The 18,928-nt window shown below is 37.2% G+C and overlaps 1 protein-coding gene across 4 annotated transcripts in view; it reads left to right on the top strand.

The window, feature by feature from the left end:
* Positions 1–18,928, top strand: part of APC (APC regulator of Wnt signaling pathway) — a 104,168-nt gene that overhangs the window by 47,391 nt on the left and 37,849 nt on the right. For all 4 annotated transcript variants that reach the window (XM_075411722.1, XM_075411723.1, XM_075411721.1 and 1 more), the window contains exons 3-6: positions 5,643–5,727; positions 6,640–6,841; positions 12,778–12,886; positions 14,490–14,603. In XM_075411722.1, the coding sequence (XP_075267837.1) occupies positions 5,643–5,727; positions 6,640–6,841; positions 12,778–12,886; positions 14,490–14,603 (510 nt within the window). The remainder of the gene's footprint in view (positions 1–5,642; positions 5,728–6,639; positions 6,842–12,777; positions 12,887–14,489; positions 14,604–18,928) is intronic.

Below are 18,928 nucleotides of genomic sequence, written 5' to 3' on the forward strand. Positions count from 1 at the left end.
TTTGTTGGTATGATTTCATGATAAGTAATATTTTTTAGCATTATCTTTGAAATTCTGAAGATTCTACCAGAATCCAAATTGGTTGAAACATTGAATAAAAGGTTTATGTTTGGTGGGATTTTTTTTGTTTTGGGGGTTTTCGTTTTGTTTGTTGTTGGGTTTTGGTTGATTTTTTTTTTTTTTTACAATTTAGATGAAGTTGAGCTGGTGATATATATATATATAGTTACTGACGTTACTTCAGACAGCATTCTTACAGAGCATAAAATCAGATAACATTAGTTGATCTGACAGTAGGCTTGCACCAAAAACTCAGTAGACTTCAGTATGTGGTTACAGCAAGTGACAGCTCTTGAGCATGGTGGCACCAAGTGAGTGTTTTTCTTGAGAGAAAATGACATTGTTTGAAATTAAAATGAACAACATCATTTCACGTAAGAAATGTTTTCCTCTTTCTACAAGGTTAAAAGTTGAGTTGCTCCAGTGTTTCACCTCAATCAGCAGTGCTGTCAGCACTACTGTTGCCATTTGGACCTGGTTGTAGGGTTGAGCAGCCAGAGTGACTGCATGGCACTTCAGGCAATTAGGAGGGCTCCCACCAAGCTTGATAAAGTAGCAGTATAATTCACCAAGATATATAGAAGCAAAGGGCCTCTTCCATAGCTCTCACTAGGCCTCTGTGAGTGTCATACCATGTGTGATAATATTAAGGTGCTATCCAGTTCATATGGATGTGAGGGGTCATGTACGACCTGTAAATTAAGTTTTTGCTATCTATAAATGCATAGAAAATAGTGTTCTGGTGTCCGTCCCCTCCGCTGTTTCGACATCTGATTTTTTGTTGAATGTGTGTGACGGGTGTACCTGTAGTGTGTTACCTTTTTTCCTGCCCTTTTAAACAAGTAATATGTGAAACAGTGTGCAACACTGGTTTGAACTTCACAAATCATGTTTGTTTTAGAGTGCAATTGTATTTTAATCATATTGGGTTAAAAACATGGGTACAGATGCTGTCGGAAATATTATCATTTAAAAATACTGCTGGTTTGGTTAAAAAGAATAGTTCTGAGTCATTCAGTGTGCGTTATTCACATCCTGTATTGTGCCAAGATAGATGCTCAATTACTGTCTGAAACTGTAAACACTTTCTGTATTTGTGCAGCTAAACCTGTTATTATACTCAAACGTTGTAAATGTGGTGGTAACCAAGGTAAGCATAACCTAAAAAACCTAAACTGAAGGATAACTCAGTTTTGGTTTTGTTTACAAACACTGAAAGAAACACAGTGAAGTCTCTGTGTGTGTATATATATGCAGATAGCAGGAATCTCTCTTCACACAGGCTAATAACCAAGCATAGTTATTAGCTAAAAAGGAGGAACAGGTATGAAGAGTGTCTTACTAGAACTTGGTTGTTGAGTGAGTTTTTGTTGAAAGTCTTTTTAAATGTAGACTCATGCTTACCTTTAAAATATCCAGTAAATTTCAAAATGTCTTACAGGCTTAGTATTCCAGCTGATACTAGCCTGTGAGTATGTCTGCTGTACTGCTGCCAGCAAGTTTATGTATTTAATTTTCATGATGATTTTGATAAATTTTGGCATTCACTGGATACACAGAACTTTTAGAAAAGTGAATACAAGTAATAAAACTCATTGTATTTAAAACTAGGCAGGGGGGAGCAAGTAGTGTTTACAGAATACCAGATGTACCTAATTTGTCTGCATTGTCATCAGTGCTCCTTTTCCTGCCAGGCAGAGGCAGATGTCTAAACCAGAGTGTCTTTTTACAGACAGCATCTTTTGAAATATTTCTAAATCTGAATATTAATACTTACAGTCCTCAAAAATTTGATATACTTTTAAATCTTAACTCGTTGGGATTTGACATCTGGCACTGTTAGTGTTGTTCCTCTGTGATCCCATTCTTTATTAGCAGCTTGAGTACATTCACAGCCCTGAAGCAATTTTATTTACAACCCTTGCCACTTAGCTGGGTGCATGTACTGTTACTTATGGTGCTTTTCTTCTCAGTAGTTTTCCAGTTACTTGCTGAAGGGTCTGTTCTTTTTTATTTAATTACCCATAAAGCAGTTGTAAGGTCAGGACTATATTCAGAGTGAAAAAAAACCAAAACAACTGACACTTGTTTCTGTACTTCACAGTCCAGAGACTGTGAAGACAGAAACCTTTTTAAATGATGATGAGTCATAGGGACAGCTCCATTTCCAAGAGCATTCTTTTGTACTTCTCCAGCAGGACAAGATAAACTAGGTTATATTTAAGTGACCATTAAAATAATTTGACTTACATTCTTTAAAAGAACAGGAAAAAAACTTTTGCAGCCTTCCTTGTAGATACATTTGTGCGTGTTATCAGTAAGTCACTACTAAGTCAGTCAAAATTTGTTTAGAATAATGCTGTAAACCACTACTAATGTATTTATTCAAACTTGCAGAACTAAACAGAATATTAATTTAACTTTAGTTAAATTGATTCAGGTTTATTCATTGGGAAGATATTACAATATTTAGCAGTCGTGATATCAGAAGTAATATAAAATTACTGTGGAAAAGTATGGTTTCAGAGCATTGTGTTAATCTTGGGGGAAAAATGGGAGAACTGCAAGTAAATAGCATTAGTGTTGAGTCTTGGAGTTATTGTAACTGAATAAATAAAAATTTACATTATCACAGTAGTAGATAACTTGCTGTATTTCCTTCAGATGGGTTAGATAGAAAACTTCTCTGTTCCTTTATTCAAGTAAAATTGTAAATTCCCCAGTTTGTCATTTTAGCACACTGCTTCATTTTCCACCAGTACCTGCCCCAGGGGCTGCGTCTCCTTCTCTAACCTTTGTCTGGTTCATCAGCTTAGACTGCAGAGCATGCTGTGATTGAGTCTGAAATTGATGTCATAGCCTCATAAAGACGTTGTTACCTTAGCAATGGTGCTGTAGAAAAGAAATGTAGAAAAATATAGAAAAGAAAGCTTTACGTCCTAACTTGAAAAAAACGCATGTGCTGTTGAAGAAAAGGCAATAATTTAAAATCTGAAGGTTGCAACCTAAATTAATGATCTGTATAGCAGAGAGAATTGAGAAAGGTGATGCAGTATGGTGTTTAACTGTTGCCAGTATTCAGAAAGAGCAGTCCCTAGCTGCGTGGACACATCAGTCATGTAAGCTGATAGTATTTCCACTTAACTGTGCATATGGTCCCTTGAAGTGGGAAGACTCACTGTGTAGGAAAGTATCCTGAACATATGGTTTCTGAAATAGCGGAACCGCTGTGCAGGGGGGTGAGAGAGGCTTCTGAGAAAGGAGCAGGAGGAGGGGTTGCAAATTTGGGTTGGGTCTTTTCCCTGCACTGAGGTGCTGTTCCCAAATCAAAGGGATACGTTAGTTATTTCTAAATTTATCGGAGTTGAAAGGTCATTCAGAAGCCTGCAAAACTCCCAAGACCACTCCATGTATCTACATTGCCCTTTTAAGCTAAGATGGCTCTCTGCAAATGTTATCTGCCCTTATGTCAGATAACATAGGAGTCCTTCTTTGAAAAACACCAGATTACTTGTTTGTCTGACTTTGCTGACAAGGCAGATGTTATGTATAGAGATGGCTGGGCCGTATGGCTGACGAGGATGCCCTTGAATGTACTTAAATGCAGAAGCACAGTGGAGTTGTCTTTCTGACAATAGTGATTTTATCACACCAGACTTGATCCCAAAGGCTATGCCAGCATTAACAGGTAGTGCAGTAAGAGCAGATCTGTAAGTGAATTATGTTGAGAACCTAGTGTGCATGCTGTATATGTTTCAGGGGATTTTGGTTTTGAACTAGCTCTGGCTGGGTCCTGTGGAGTGGATGCCTATTAGCAGTCTTGAGTGTAGCTGCTGGCTTGGTCTGGTTCAAAAGGAGTGTGGTTCACGCACTGAGATCACCCTTTGATGTGAACTGAAGTACAGCTGGTGGGGCTGATGGGAGACTGACCCAACCTAAGATGGGAATGTGGACATACACCTTGACTTCATCAGTCAAGCAATGTGTAAACTGGGAAATACTGCCTCAACTTTGCCTGCAGAATTACTTCCACAAAACAGCATAAACAAAATTAGTGTGTCTGTACTCCAGAAATCCTCTTCCTAGAGTACTGGCATGTTATTACGTGGTGGGTAGCTGCAGTGACTGTGCTGCTGCTGTTTGCTCCGAGTGTAGTGCTTGGAGATTGTGTCCCCAGAACCCCATGCGGTTCTTTACTCAAAGTCCTTTTACTTTCTTTTTTTTTTTTTTTTTTTTTTTTTGGTACAAGGAATGCGACTTCGAAAACAGAAAAGCTCAGTAGTGTGTCTGTTTAAATAACATCTTGGCTGCTTGTAGATGCCATTTTGTTTCCTTGGAAAAGAGCAAAATGCATTTAAAAGGTACCTTCTGTACCAGTTGCAAGAATCATTAATGTTGACAGTAAGGTATGCTAGGCTCTTAAAAGAGCAAAACAGTGATGTGGAGATTTTTTTAAATTGTCTAAAATTCATTAGTTTTCAGGACTGAAGAGGAGTACAATTCTGGGTGTAGAGTCTATGTATGAAAAGTATGGAGTACCTTTCATCATTCGGAATTGTCTTGATTTCCTGACAATTGCTGCTTCTAAAAATATTTTCTGTGCCACAGTATGAAAAATGATATTTTACATTCCAGTAAGGGCTTTTTGCCCTGTGGCCAGTCTTTTCAATTTATTTTTGCTATTGATGTATCTGCCATTATGATACAGAAAAGGCATTCACTAACTTGCATTTAATTTTCTACCTGAATTTAGGCCACTGAGCATTAGGGGCCTGGGGGCTTATAGGCCCCTTTTAGTGTAGTAGTCAGTGTTTACTGTGAATCTTTTGTGCATTAGAAGTATGTTCCTTCAGCTGTATAATTTTGTCATACATAGTTTCAATAGCACACGGCAGTATTCTTGGCTTTGAAGCTTCAACTCCATGAGGAAGTCCTGAATCTCTTTTTTGTAGGTGTGGTAGTAGCAGTAGTAGTAATAAGCCAAATCATATGACACTTTGAAGGAATTTTAAGTCTTTTCCTCACAGGTGTGGTGGTGGTAGAAGTAGTAGTGTAAGAATAATATGACTATCTTGCTAGTTTACAGTGGTGCTAACACCCTGCAGAAAAGAAATCCTGGGGATTACTTCTGCTGTTATATCTTTGAGGTTTAAAAAATGTGGTATTCAAGACACTTCTGGAACTTCTGGTTATGTATCAAAATTTTATTTTTACAAGACTAACTTTAGGTACCAGGGAGAAATTTAACTGATTTCTCTGTGCTTCCATTTCTCCATCTGTAAATTCAAGATAACTGATACTTACTTTTAGAAGAACTTTCAAATAAGCCAGTAGATTGGAGTGCCATAGAGGATGAGTTATTCAGGATATAATTTACATCGTGACAGTGCTTAGGGAAATACCGTAGAAGAGATTTGATGGCAAGTAAAATTAAGACAGTTGATCAGTGCTCACATGAATTATATTTTACATCAGTGTCTCGGTAGCTGTTACATAAATGTGCACTTGAGGGCAGGATAAGATGTACTTACTTTATGGTTTATTATTGTAAGGATTTCTTAATTAAGCTTAATTTCTTACAGGAGGTGCTGAAACAGCTACAAGGAAGTATTGAAGATGAGGCAATGGCATCTTCTGGACAGATTGACTTACTGGAACGACTTAAAGGTAATGTAGAATGATAGTTTAAGTAGGTTCATTTGTCTGTCAGTTGTTTTTTCTTCAGGATGAAGTTTTCTAACTCAGCTGCATCTTCTTTCCAGTGCTGACTTTGATAGTTAGGCACAGTCTCAGTGCCCGTTACGTTTGCTAAGCTTTTTAAGACATTTTCCAAGAAAAGACATTCCTGTGCTGCTTTTGTGCTTTTGCTACTGTTACGTTAAGGCTTCATATTAATTCTTTTGATACAACTTGCATTTCATTCAGTTTTCCAGAAAAAAAAAATTGATTAAATTAATGGTGGATTAGTTCCACCAGTTTTCTAAACTTGTCAGCGTGCCTCTCCGTGTCATGTTACTGGAACTGTGTCTATCGTGCTGCAGATGGATGCCTCCCTTCCCCTAGAGTATCTGCTGGAATGTGCATATGGGAAGTAAAAAGCAAGCCAAGACCACTGACTCCCTGTATACATCCATTATCCCTACCACTGAACCAGAAAAATCACAGGGGATGTCTACATTTAAGGGCCTTGTGGTGAACAGAGTTGTCATTGCTTACATGACAGTGAAGCATTTGCAGGATCTCTGAGAAAGAAGCTATTCGGAAGTGGGCCACAAGAACAATTAATATGACATTTATGCAAAACTCTGCCCATTCTGAAGTCCTCTGGGAAAGAGGTGGGCAGGCCTCTGTGGGGATACTGTTCTGACTGTCAGGATTGCAGCTTGGCCATCTGCTCAGATGACTAGTATTCTCCAAGGGTACCATTAAGATTGGTTTTGTTCACATTATGTGCTGCTGTGCATTCCAGTGCAAAATTGTGGATTTGTTCAGGAAGTAAGAAATTAAGATAGAAACGAGCCTTATAATTTGTGCTGCTGAACTTCAGCTCTGAAAGTGTTTTTGTTCTTTATTACCCAGAACTGAACTTGGAAAGTACCAACTTCCCTGGAGTGAAGTTAAGGCCAAAGGTGTCCATGCGTTCATATGGGAGCCGGGAAGGGTCTGTGTCAAGCCGTTCAGGAGAGTGCAGTCCTGTTCCCATGGGATCATTTCCAAGAAGAGGATTTATGAATGGAAGCAGAGAAAGCACTGGTTATTTAGAAGAGCTAGAAAAAGAGAGGTAAATTTCTCTGTTTATTCATCTAGTATGGATTGACTTCTGATTTTAACATGAAAGTTTACTGACACACCTAGTGTTTAGCTATCATGCATATAGTTTTGATCACTGATATATTTATCTTGACAGGTAGGGAAACCATAAATCTGCATTATATTTAGATGCACACACAAAAAAAAAAACATTAAAAAAATTCTTAAAACACATCATATAGTTTCTACTGCTTCTTCATGTATGCATTTCATGGTTACTGTTTGTTGGCTTAAGGTTATTTTATTCTGATAAGCAGATTGCCAGCATCTGAAGTGTACTTAAAGAGAGGAAGTGGAGCATCCCAAACACCTCTATATCTCCTCACTGCTAGTGAAACTCTTAACAACATGACAATGCAATCTTTCTCTTTTTTGCAAATTGTTATAACTACCGTAGCTGGTTCATCAGTTATTACTATTAGCAGACATTTATGTAGTGATTCTGCTCTCTGAGCAAAGATGTCAGCTAAACAAAAGTACTTACGCTGTCTTTAAGATGATGTTCCCATCTGATGTGTTGAGTTGACAAAATCATCAAACTTGTTTTCTTGGAAGGCAGTGGTGTCCATTTTATATGAATAACATACTTCCAGGGCATAATATGAATTTGTAGCACTTTATCAATCACTTACAAAGGAAATGCAAAGTAAAAACATGCAGCTGTTTCCACTGAAGACATCTTTGTATCTCAGAATGAACCTGACCGAAATCCCAGATGTTTTTAGAGGCCTGCCTGTAAGACGGGTTTCCTAAAGACTTGGTCATTGATAGCTGCTTAATGGATAGGATGTGAAGCTGTGGGCTGCAAAACCAAATAAACAGCAACACACTATTTTTATGCCTAGTAGTAGTTAACAAGCAAAAAAAATCCACTTTGAAATCACAGTCCGAAAGTTTGGTGGGTAATAAGTGGTTTGTGGGAAGCCCTTCAGAAACCCCTCCTCTAAAGGGCCTTTCCTGGTGTTCAGTAAAATTTTTGCAGTCAAGAGCTGAAAGGAGTACACTTTTCCTCTGAGTTGCTCTGTCTAGGTCCCTTTCTTTTGGTCCTATCAGTAGAATGAAAGTAACTTCCCGTGGGTCCATGTTGATACTTTTCTAGCAGCCACTCTGTTTTTTCGTTTTCCTAGTCAGGATCACTAATCATATTTGTTGCATCGCATAAAACCTAGATTCCTGTGGAGCTGTATAAGAATATTAAGGAATTTGGGAATCTCTTCCCATTTCCTCATGCCAGTTCTGAAGAATCTAGTGTGCCTGCCATTTTCCATTTTGACAAAATGTTGTAGTAGTTTGTATTCTTCCAGTGCTGCTTTTTAGCGCATGTGATACTAAGAGCTTTAAGAGTAGTTAGGACTTGCAGTTACTTTTCAAGTAAACTCCAGGTCACTTGGAACAAGGTTCATTAATTTATAGCAGCTGGAGTCCTTCAGGATGGTTAGCACATCTGATTTATGATCAGTGATCCTTTCCCACTCTCATGGATTCTAATGTGATAGTTCTTGGGACGTATTTCTTGATGATAAAGACAGCTTGGGCAGTGAATTGGTCTATGTTCCAAATAACACTGAAAAAAAAAAAGGATAAGGACATTTTAATTTCAGATGAGCTTAGGCTGTGTTAGTGTCAAAGCTGATGAGGTAAAGATTTGTATTGTGTAGAAGAGGATCTGTAGAGGCATGACCAGATCACATCTGGCTTCATTATTAGCGAAATGATGCATAATACAAACTGCCCTATTTTTTATGCTGTTTCGGGGAACATGTTAGGAAGGCATAGGGCTTTGATGTGGACCCTGGGTAGCGAAATTAATTAGGACTTGGGGTGGGGGTTATAGGACCATGTATCTGAAACCACTACAATTTCTGAAAGAAAATTAACCACGTGTTTTCATAGGCTTTGTGTCTGAACTTTTTTGACATACTTACTTAGTTTCTGTGTTTCTAAATGTATGTATATAAACGCACATTATTTGCAAACATAATTTTTTTTGGCAGTTAAACAGACTTTCAAAGAACTTACGGAACTTGGCAGGCCTCAAAATACTAAAACGATTTAGAAGAAAATAAGATTTTTTTTGAAACCTGCAGCAGGGGAGCATTTCCATTCAGTATCTTAACACACTGGCACAATACCTGCTGCTCATGGGCAACAGTGGATGGCCAACAGTGGGCGAGGACCAGATCATGTATTAACTGTGTGTTAGTCATCATGAGATGTTTATTAATAAACTAATTCACTACATGTTTATTGTGGTGTAAGCAAGTAAGAAAGAAGAATAAATTGCTAAAATTTGTTTTGTATTGAAAAAATTGTTTAGCATGGCTATAAGTGATCTTCTGAGGGGAAGAAAATTAATTGATTCATTTACCAGAATGATGGTGAAGTTGTCTGCCTGTTTCTCATTTGCTTAGCTCTCCTCTCATTTCAGAGTCAAAATAAGAAAAGAGAAAAAAGTGAGTGGTGTGTGTTTTTAGGTTTCCAATTTAGAATACAGTATTTGTTAAATATTTCCTGCTTGCTCTCTGGCTATTTCCAAGTGTATTTGATAAGACATGGTATCAACAGTGGTACTGCAGGTTAATTTTTGTGTTAGTTTGCCTTTTGCAATTTAGTAAATTTAATAATCTCACCTTTGTAAGTTCTGTAATTTACCACTAAAGATGACAATTTTATGATGAATTTTTTTTATGAAAATGTTTGTATTCCTTGTTTATTCCTTCTGGTTTGTATTTTTTATTTTCTTAGTGTTGATTCTGAGCATCTTCTCTACCTCATGACTGCTTTCTCACCCTACTCTTAATCTCCCTTTGTCTGACCGTACGACGTACCTAAGTCTTCACAGCATCTATCAGCAGTGTTTCGTTTTCAAGATTTTACTTTATCACCTATCAATTGAAGTGAAAGTATTAATTGTAATTTACTTAATGTAAGTAGAGTAGCATATAGTTTGCTTCCCTTCTCCCTTTTAACTGGGAATAACATTGACATAATTATGCAGAAAATATTTCCAAAAGAAGAAACTGGTTTTCTGCATTCATTCAGCTTCATCTGTTGTTGGAAGCTTCAAAAACTCCCCATTGGAGAAGTCTTTCAAAACACCCACCCTTCCGAAAAGAAGTTCAAATTGGAATCTTTTTGATAACTCATAAAAACAGTGTAAAGTTACAAAAGCTTGTTTCATTTGCCTTGCTGCATTGTCACTGAACCTCACAGTGTATGGCAGAGAACAGAATTCTCTCTGATACTGTGAAAGTCCTGATATAAACCATTTCGGCATTTAAAGAGATGGAATAACTGCCCTGGGTTTTTCCATCAGTTTTCTTCCGTGATCAGTAACAGCTCTTCTACCATAACTGCTCTCCTAACCTCCGGAAGTTCCAGAAGGCGGAGAAGAAGCTATACTTGTGGTTGATACAGTATCTAATAGTAATGTTAAATGTGGGGAGCAGCTTGAGAGACACATCTACAGAGTCTTGCTGCTGATTTTCAAGGAAATTAAAGTGCAACCTGCTATAGGTGTACCAACACTTCAAGCTTTGTGCTGAGAGACCTTAGAGACATTGTTAAAACCTGAATTCTCACGGAGCAGTGATACCAAACTAGTAATCCCAAATAAAGTGTTACTCAGAAGCAAAAATGACACTGCTAAATTAAAGGAGTCACCCTCAGGTCATGCATTATGTTGCTTATGGAGCACTGGTGGTTCCAAAGTTCTTTTCTTGCTGCTCGCATCCATTGTGCACATCAAAAGACATTGAAGGACACGGTGTCTCACAAACTGAATACCCTACTTTTTACAAGAGGAACTTGATCACATGTTCACTTAGCTGAAAAGTAATGCTTCCGGTTTCTTCTGTCGGTTCATTGACATCCAGAGGCAGAATTAGTAAGTCCTTTCACATTTGCAGATCCTCATATGGTAAAAATACTTTTTGTAAGGATTGCATTAATTATGCTTTTGCAAATTTGATTTCACAAACTGGGCACAGCCGGTGCATGGGCACCCAAGGAGGAAGAAAGGGTAGCCGTACAGAATTCCTGTGTGTGTGGAGATCAGACACCCGGGATATGTGTTAAAGGATGAGCAGGTGGAAGGCTGAAAAAATTGCCTTCCTCACAGGCTTTCCCTGAGCACAATCTTATTAGCTTTTCCTTCAGTCTGTCTGAAGGACTTAAGGAATTCCTCCCAGCCCTATCCTTGTGGCTGAAGAATTACTTTTTTCCTTTAATCCTCCTACAGTTACCTGCAACGGTGTGGTGGTTGGATGTTGCTTCTTTTCACTGATTTTTTGGTATAAACCTGTCTGATGTAGAAGCTGCCCACTGCATGACTTCATGCGTAGTTTAGACATTCATAAAAGAGTTCCGTTTCAATATAAAACTGTTGAATTGAATCTGGAAATCTATGTCGTTTTGCTCATGTTTAAAAACATTCAGCGCTCTTAGGTGTGTGTAGTTTTTCAGTCTCTTCCAGTTGAAGTGAGGGATCCTGTCATTTTTAATTTTTCATCTGAACACTGGTCAGGTCACTTGCATTCGGTATGGAGTATAAATGTTACGTCATCAAAACTAGTTGAAACATTTTTAAAGTAGGAACTAAGTCAAACAGATCCCTTAAAATACATACTTTTTTATTCTTCTACATGAAGTTATGTCATGTGGAAGTTTGATTATCTTCATCCCAAATCGTGACTGGGATTCATTATCAAAGTAGCCAAGGGAAATTTGTATTTTTGCTGTATGCTCTATTTTTGTTACTTAATGACTTACACTAATCAATCATAATGTGTCTGGGTGCTTTATGAAGGCTCATGTGGCTCTTGCTCAGAAAGACCACGATCTGAGTTCAGAGAGAGGGATGCAGAAGTCAAGGGATGGGAAATAATAATGGTCAAACTTGTATGCAACTTTCTGTCCTCTGGCTAAGTGTTGATTTTAGCATTTCCGTTAATGTTAATGAGCAATATTAAAATGTCATCAGGAAGAAGAATGCATTTATAAGAAACTTAATAAATTTGTATTATAAATAATCAAAAAAGGCTGGCTTTTCTATATACTCTTACTAGCCAGTCTTTGCCTGAAAATTTTAATACATATCTTGAAAAGTGTTGTAACAATGAACGCTATGTTACTATATTGATAATTTTTGCAACTACATAAATGTATTTCATGAAATATTAGTAAAACAGTGTCAGATTTCTAATAGATTTTTTTCTCAGTAGTCTGCATGTATTAATCTTATCTTTCTCATATACTACTCAGATATTCAGTATGCTTATGATACTAATTTAAAATGTTTTAAACAGCTGCAAGTGTATCCTGTCTATGACATTTGATGGAAAATACTCTTAGTATTTTTAATACTTGTAGAATTCGTTTGCTTTTGTGTGCTTTACCAATTGTTTTGGTATGGATGGCAAAGTCAGTAAGGAGACACGGTGAAGACCAGTGAGGAAATTTAATTCAGTAATGTGATTCAGGGATGTATATGCTGCTGTAACATACAGGCCTTTTCTTAAATGTAGTTCGGTGCATTGTACAAAGTGTGTTGTCTAAGAGAAGGAGATACAAGTTAGCATTTGACTAATAACTGGGTTTTGCTTTCACAAAATGCCTTTTAGCTTTAGATTTCGAAGTGGTTTTGTAGAGAGATGTAGATATTTTCATCTTTTATGGATGTGAACCTGATATACAAGAAGCTAGTGACTTGAGTGGTACAGAGGAGTGGACAGGTGGTTTAGCTGTGGCCAGGGAACTGTGCCCACCTTCTCAAATGTTGTCTTAGTACTCTCTTAAAATCTTGTTTCTCATTTAGCCTTCATTTATGGGTTTCAATGCCTATTTCTGTACCTACATAAGGTTATGAGGTCTTAATAGTGAGGCATTTCCTGCTTCTGTTTTTAAAAGGTCTCTTCTGCTTGCGGAGCTTGAGAAGGAAGAGAAAGAAAAGGACTGGTATTATGCCCAGCTTCAGAACCTGACTAAAAGGATTGATAGTCTTCCACTTACTGAAAATGTAAGTACCTTCAGTATGATTGGTCATGTGTCAGGTGCTGTGGCCTCTGTTTAGATGCTGTGTATGTTTTGTGAATTTGATGACATTCTCTACTATCATTTTAATTTAAAACATTTTTATTCACTACATAAAGCTAACTTAGCCTAAATTTTTTCATCTATAATCTCACACATTAAAATTCATACCTATCAGTATAAATGCCGATGATACAGAGGAGCACTGAAAAGTCATTATGACAGAAGAATTACATGTCAGTATGTTTTTTCTTTAATTCTGTCCCCCCAAAGGTCTTTTCTTTATCCGGTGTGTTATTTAGTGGATTTTTTAGTTTTGAGAGCAATATTAGCCTAAGAGCTAATTTATGCAAGAGTTCTTAATTCGTAACAGCAAGTGAAGTGCTGCTGTAGCCTATGCAGGTGTTGTTGCTCCAAGATTTTACCTTGGCATCTCCAGACTATTTATAGTCAAGTCACTGTTATCTGGGATAATAAAGATGTCTGATATCCCGGGTAACAGAGGATTTTCTGTTGTCAGACCTCAGCACCTTGGGTGTATTTGTGGTGCATTCCTTCACACGTGCAGTGCTGGGAAGACCTGGTTGCCCATCTTTACAGAGTCATACCTTATCAGGAATCAGTCAGCCTCCTGGAAATGGAAATAGACAATGGATACACTTCTGTGACTGGGTTGAAGCAGCTGGAGTTCAGCAAATCTGAGTCACGGCTGAGCTTGCCAGAAGCAAGGGGAGAAGGTTTGGAAAGGATCTTGAGGAAGGCAGAGTGCCTTCCCAAAGGCACTGTCAGCTGTATCTGTGTCACTCTGTTGTAGGTTTTAAGATTGTCTCCCTGGTTTCATAGGTAATCAGTTAACTTAGCTCTTCTTATGATTGGAATGTCTTAAGATCTACACTAAATCTTTTTTGTGGTAATTTATATCTGTTCCTACTTACTCCAACCACAATAGAATGACAGACCCCAATCTTTTTAGTAGCATTTTACTATTTGTAGGTGATTGTCTCATTTTGACTCTCTGAATTGACCTGGGTTAAGCCTTCTGAGAGGACTACTCTTGGAGACTCATTTATTTGCAATCTGAGAAATTGTCCAAACCCAGTGAAGTACTTGCTCTTGCCTTGAAAAATCTGTCAGTTGGAATGTCTTCTCTTAAGCTGCATTGTTGTTCATGGATTGAACACTTGTGTTTTTTTCACAGGAGTGTTAAAAATAGGGTAGATAGCAGTAGTATGAACACCATTGCTATGTGCAGTAGTTTCATACCTCTGAATATGGCATGCATAACAATTTGTTGGTATGCTTATATAAGTTAGTAGCGAGATGTTCCAGGCTTGTAACTGATGACACTGTCTCAATGTTTTGTCTATTATATTTAGTCATTTGACAAAATTTGGAAGTAGTCTGTTGGTTGAACAACATTGTGTGTTCTTGTTTGTAATAATGCAGTCAGATTTTAAGGATCTGTTATTAAGTTTTGCTTGTTCATGAAGTTTGATGTGGAAAAGTGATTGTTCTGCTTTTATTCAGAGAAATACATAGCTTACATAAATGTTATTTACTGAAATGCTTTCTTTGTATTTCAATTTCAGTTCTCCTTGCAAACAGATATGACCAGAAGGCAGTTGGAGTATGAGGCAAGGCAAATCAGAGCTGCAATGGAAGAGCAGCTTGGTACTTGTCAGGACATGGAGAAGCGGGCACAGGTGTGGTTTGTCTTTCATTATTAGGAAGAATAAAAAAAGTTTTCCTACATTTTTATTAAATTATTGGTAGTTGTATCTTTAAACTGTGTGTAAACACAGTGATAGCTTAGAGCATGTAGTTAGCCTGTCAAATACAAAAGTGGGAATCAGAACGCAGGAAATAACTACTCAGCGACAGGTACCCTCCTCTGCCCATTTGAAAGACAGAATGTTAGGGGTTGGAAGGGACCTCTGTGGGTCATCTGGGTAGACAGAAGTAGACAGTTTCTTCAGAAGGAAACATTTTTTACTGATTAATTGCTTATAACTTACTACCATTTTAGCTTCAAACAAATGTGTGTTTGCAACTGCTGTATTTTGCTGGGTTTTTTCATGCTTTTAAGTTTAAAATAAAATCCAGCTATTATTGTTAAGTTTCCTTAACCAGAAACTAGTATCAAGGAATAATCTTTGAAAACAAGGTATTCAAGTAAAACGTAATTCACATACATACCTGGAAATTGTTTGCTCTCACCAAGTATTGTTTGGCATTTGTGATGAGGACATGTACAATTCTGTATGCAAATCATGTTACACACATGTGGAAGTATAACTCAGAATGTGATGGTTTGCAAGCAGCTGCTTGCTTGTTATTAAAACTATTCCCCCACAGTAGTAGAGTGACAAGTTGAATTTTTTATTACCATTTATTTTCAGGGATGTTGCGTAACCGGCTTGGTAAGATAATCTCAGGTTTTTTTAAGATGAATGTTACAAAAATAAGTCCTTTGAATATATGTAGTCTCTTTAGGCTCTATTTTTTTTGCCAGGTTTATTCAACACAAGATTTTGCTAAATAAGAAATATTTCTAATTAATTTTGTTTGTAATTAGAAAAGCTGCTTTAAAATTTTAAGTGAGTAGTTTAGTAGGACTTTTCAGAAAATTGAGAGATGGCTTGAAGTATTTAGCAAAACAGATACCCTGCAGTTTTGAAGTATGTACATAAACACTGTAGGGATTTGTCCGTATGGACGTACTCAGACAGACCCAAGTTTAATCTGCCTGGATAATAGCTGGCTCTGATCTGGAAGCCGTATGGCTGTGTTACTGAGGTTTACCAGCAGTGGTGATGCCCTGCACAAATTCAGCTGTGCAACCTGTGTCAGCCAGTCCTGAGTGAAGGCAGAGCAGACTCTGGATTGTCTGCAGGTGTCTGGTTAGCCCTGTTGCAGAAGAAAGTGTTAACAGCATTGACACTAGAACTTCTGGGAGAGTTCTCTTGCTGCTAACAAGCCTAAGCTAGAGTAAAGTGAAGTAAGCTAAATAGGTAGGGGAGGCTGCTGGCGAAATTCTAAATGCACTCAGGCAGAGAATAAATTATTCTTTTCAGAAAAACAATTTGACTGTAGTTACATCACTATGAAGGTACTGAAGTTGTCCCTAAAGTAGCTTCTTCCCTGCTTGTCTTTTTTTAATTTTGTGTGGGGAAAAAATGATACCAAGATGTTGAAATGTTTTATGTTTTTCTGGATTAATGTTTGCCACATCTGTAGTTTATCACAACTGTTTTTTTCTCTATGTATGTGTAACACACTTACAGAAATTACAGCATCTGTTGTGATTATATAAGGATTATAAAATAGGAAATAACTACTTCTGCGTGTACTGTTTGTGCATTTGACTAGTAATTCCCCTTGGTTTCATTTTACCAAAAATGGATGACAAAACTGTGTAGAAGCTCATTGGTGTACAAACACATAAAAGCAAATTCTGTGTTATTTCACTGTGGTGTTTAAATGTGCAAACTGAACCATTCATATTTTGCAAGTATAGTGAACTTGCTAGTTTTTCAACTTACTTTCTGCTCTGTATTATCCTTCCACCCTAACTGATTGTGACACAGAATACAATGCAAAATGTAGATTGAAGGGAGGGAACAGTTCAGCTCTACAAAGGCTGGCATTGCAGACATCTCTGTGTTAAGAGTCCCAAAGATTTATTCTGTGACAGAGCTGATAGCCTGCTGTTGACCAGGTAATTGAAGCACTAGCCACCCTTTCTCATGGACCTTAAAATAGTGACCTTCTGCCTCTTTCATCTGTCATGATTGGGCTTTGTTTCCTTTAACCTCCTCTTTCTGAAGCAAGCTAGCTCATAGCAATTCACTGTTTATGTTATGTTTTATGAAGGTTGTATACAAGCACATGCCCAGTTATTCAGAAAGATGCATTAGGAGACTGTTAGTGATTTATTTTAGCTTGTTTAATTATTTACAGTAACTTGTGCTATATCCTGAATTTTACAATGTCACATGGTAGTTCTTACTTGAAAAAGCAAAAAAGCATACTTATCCATGTTTTGACTATTCAAATGTTGTAGCCTATATATTTTGTAATAAGTCAAAGCAAGCTTTAATTTCTGTATAATATAAAAATTCAAATTCCAAGACTGAAATCATGTTCACATAGAATTTCTTTTTCCTTCATGCCAGAACAAGAAGGATCTCGTATTTTATAGGTTTGTAGTTACTTAAAATCTCCAAGAAATACTCATTCTCGTGAGAATTTACCCCAAGATCCTTAAAAGTTTGCTGAAACAGCAGACCCCTAAAGACATACGAAAATTTGCACCCTGGAGTCTCACACAGATGAAGATCTTAGCTCTGTTATATTCATACAGTAGTCTTGTTTGTAAATGTAGACCAACCCATTAATAATTTTGTTTATTATGTATGTTTTGTTTTGGGAAATAAGTTTTAAAAATCAACCTTTTTAAAACAAAATAGTATTCCTTATTTTTACTTTCTAGAAAGTGACTATTTTTCTGTCACTGTGACTAAGGAGGTATTTGGTTTTTTTGTTAGAAGTCTTACTGGAGCAGTGAAATCCAAATAATTTGTAACTTTAAATGTGAAGTTACTTTATCCAACAATTTTATGTTAATAAAGGTGAAGAGTAAATATTACAGAATGAATGGGAAAATACTATGAACAAACAGGAATAAAAAGTGATGTTTCTTGTATAAGTTCTAAAGTTAAAACCATTACTGGTGCTTGTTTGATTGTGTACCTCTGTTTTTGTGTGTTTGCTATTAGGCTGTATGCCTTTGTGGCAAGAAATGCATTCTTTTTTCTGCTTGCACAGTGTTTGGTGCAAAATATGCTCCTGGTTAATGGAACTCCTCAGTTTCCCTGTAATACAAATAATGAATTAGCAGAAAGAAGAATGGTCTGATGTTTAAATCTTTGGACTAAAATTGGGAAGGGTGCACTGAGTTCCTGTCCCATTTGAGGACTGTCAATGATACTGGGCAAATAGTGCAATATCTGATTTTTTTTTATCTGCACAAAAAATATTGTGTGTATATACAGATGCTCAGGTTCTTTTGATGGTCTGCCGAGTTTCAGCATCCATGCAGGGACAGGAATGACTCTCACACATTGATACAATGCACAGGCGATTCCCCTTTATTGCTCTGCTTGCGTGGTTATATACATTTTCCATATCTGCACACGCGATCACGCTTATTCGGATAGGCTACAGACGTAAATCACGCGCTGTTCACGCACCCCACATTCCCTTATGATTGGTAACTATGCACTAACGCCAATAGCAACAGGCTGCCTCCACGTCCTTGAACACATCTTGTTTTTGCTAACCCACACCATGTTTATTCTTAGCTGTCCTTTCCAGTGGCCTGTCCAGCTATGCTGTTTCGCTTAAGCGGCCTAGTCCTGCCAACTCTCAAACTACATCGACCCCAACATCTCCCCCTTTTTCTTTTCAAAAAAAGCTAAGCTGTCTTATCATTGCCTTAAAAACATTTGCTCAATTTGTGTTAGTTGCATCACAAAAATTTTTTTTAGTTATCTCTAGTGCCTTTTGTGTTATGCATATTATACACAGAACCAATATAATCACTACTTCCTCTACATCTCCCCCTTTTGTATTTAATGAATTTAAAGCAAGTGCTACATTGACACACCTAAGCATCACTATTGGCTTTATAACAAACAGAAGAACACAAATGCTAATAAAAAGATATATAGATGTGAAGTGCATACCGTAACCTGTATTCATATTAATCACCTAGGCTAAGATCAATGTGTCTAAGGGTATAACTCATTAACTCTATACAATACCTGCAGAACTCACCAAACCAAAGACGCAAAGGCAGTTATTTAGTCCAGACAAATCCGTTAGATCACAGAAACCAAATAAATCCATCAGAACACAGAAATACAAACACTATGACAACAAACACATAAAATCACACAATCATGTCGCGACTGCACACACACAAGCACACCAAGTTTTCAGCATAAATCCAAATATTGCAAAGACT

The sequence above is a fragment of the Opisthocomus hoazin genome, chromosome Z, assembly GCF_030867145.1.
Source record: "Opisthocomus hoazin isolate bOpiHoa1 chromosome Z, bOpiHoa1.hap1, whole genome shotgun sequence".
In the NCBI taxonomy this organism is placed as follows: domain Eukaryota; kingdom Metazoa; phylum Chordata; class Aves; order Opisthocomiformes; family Opisthocomidae; genus Opisthocomus; species Opisthocomus hoazin.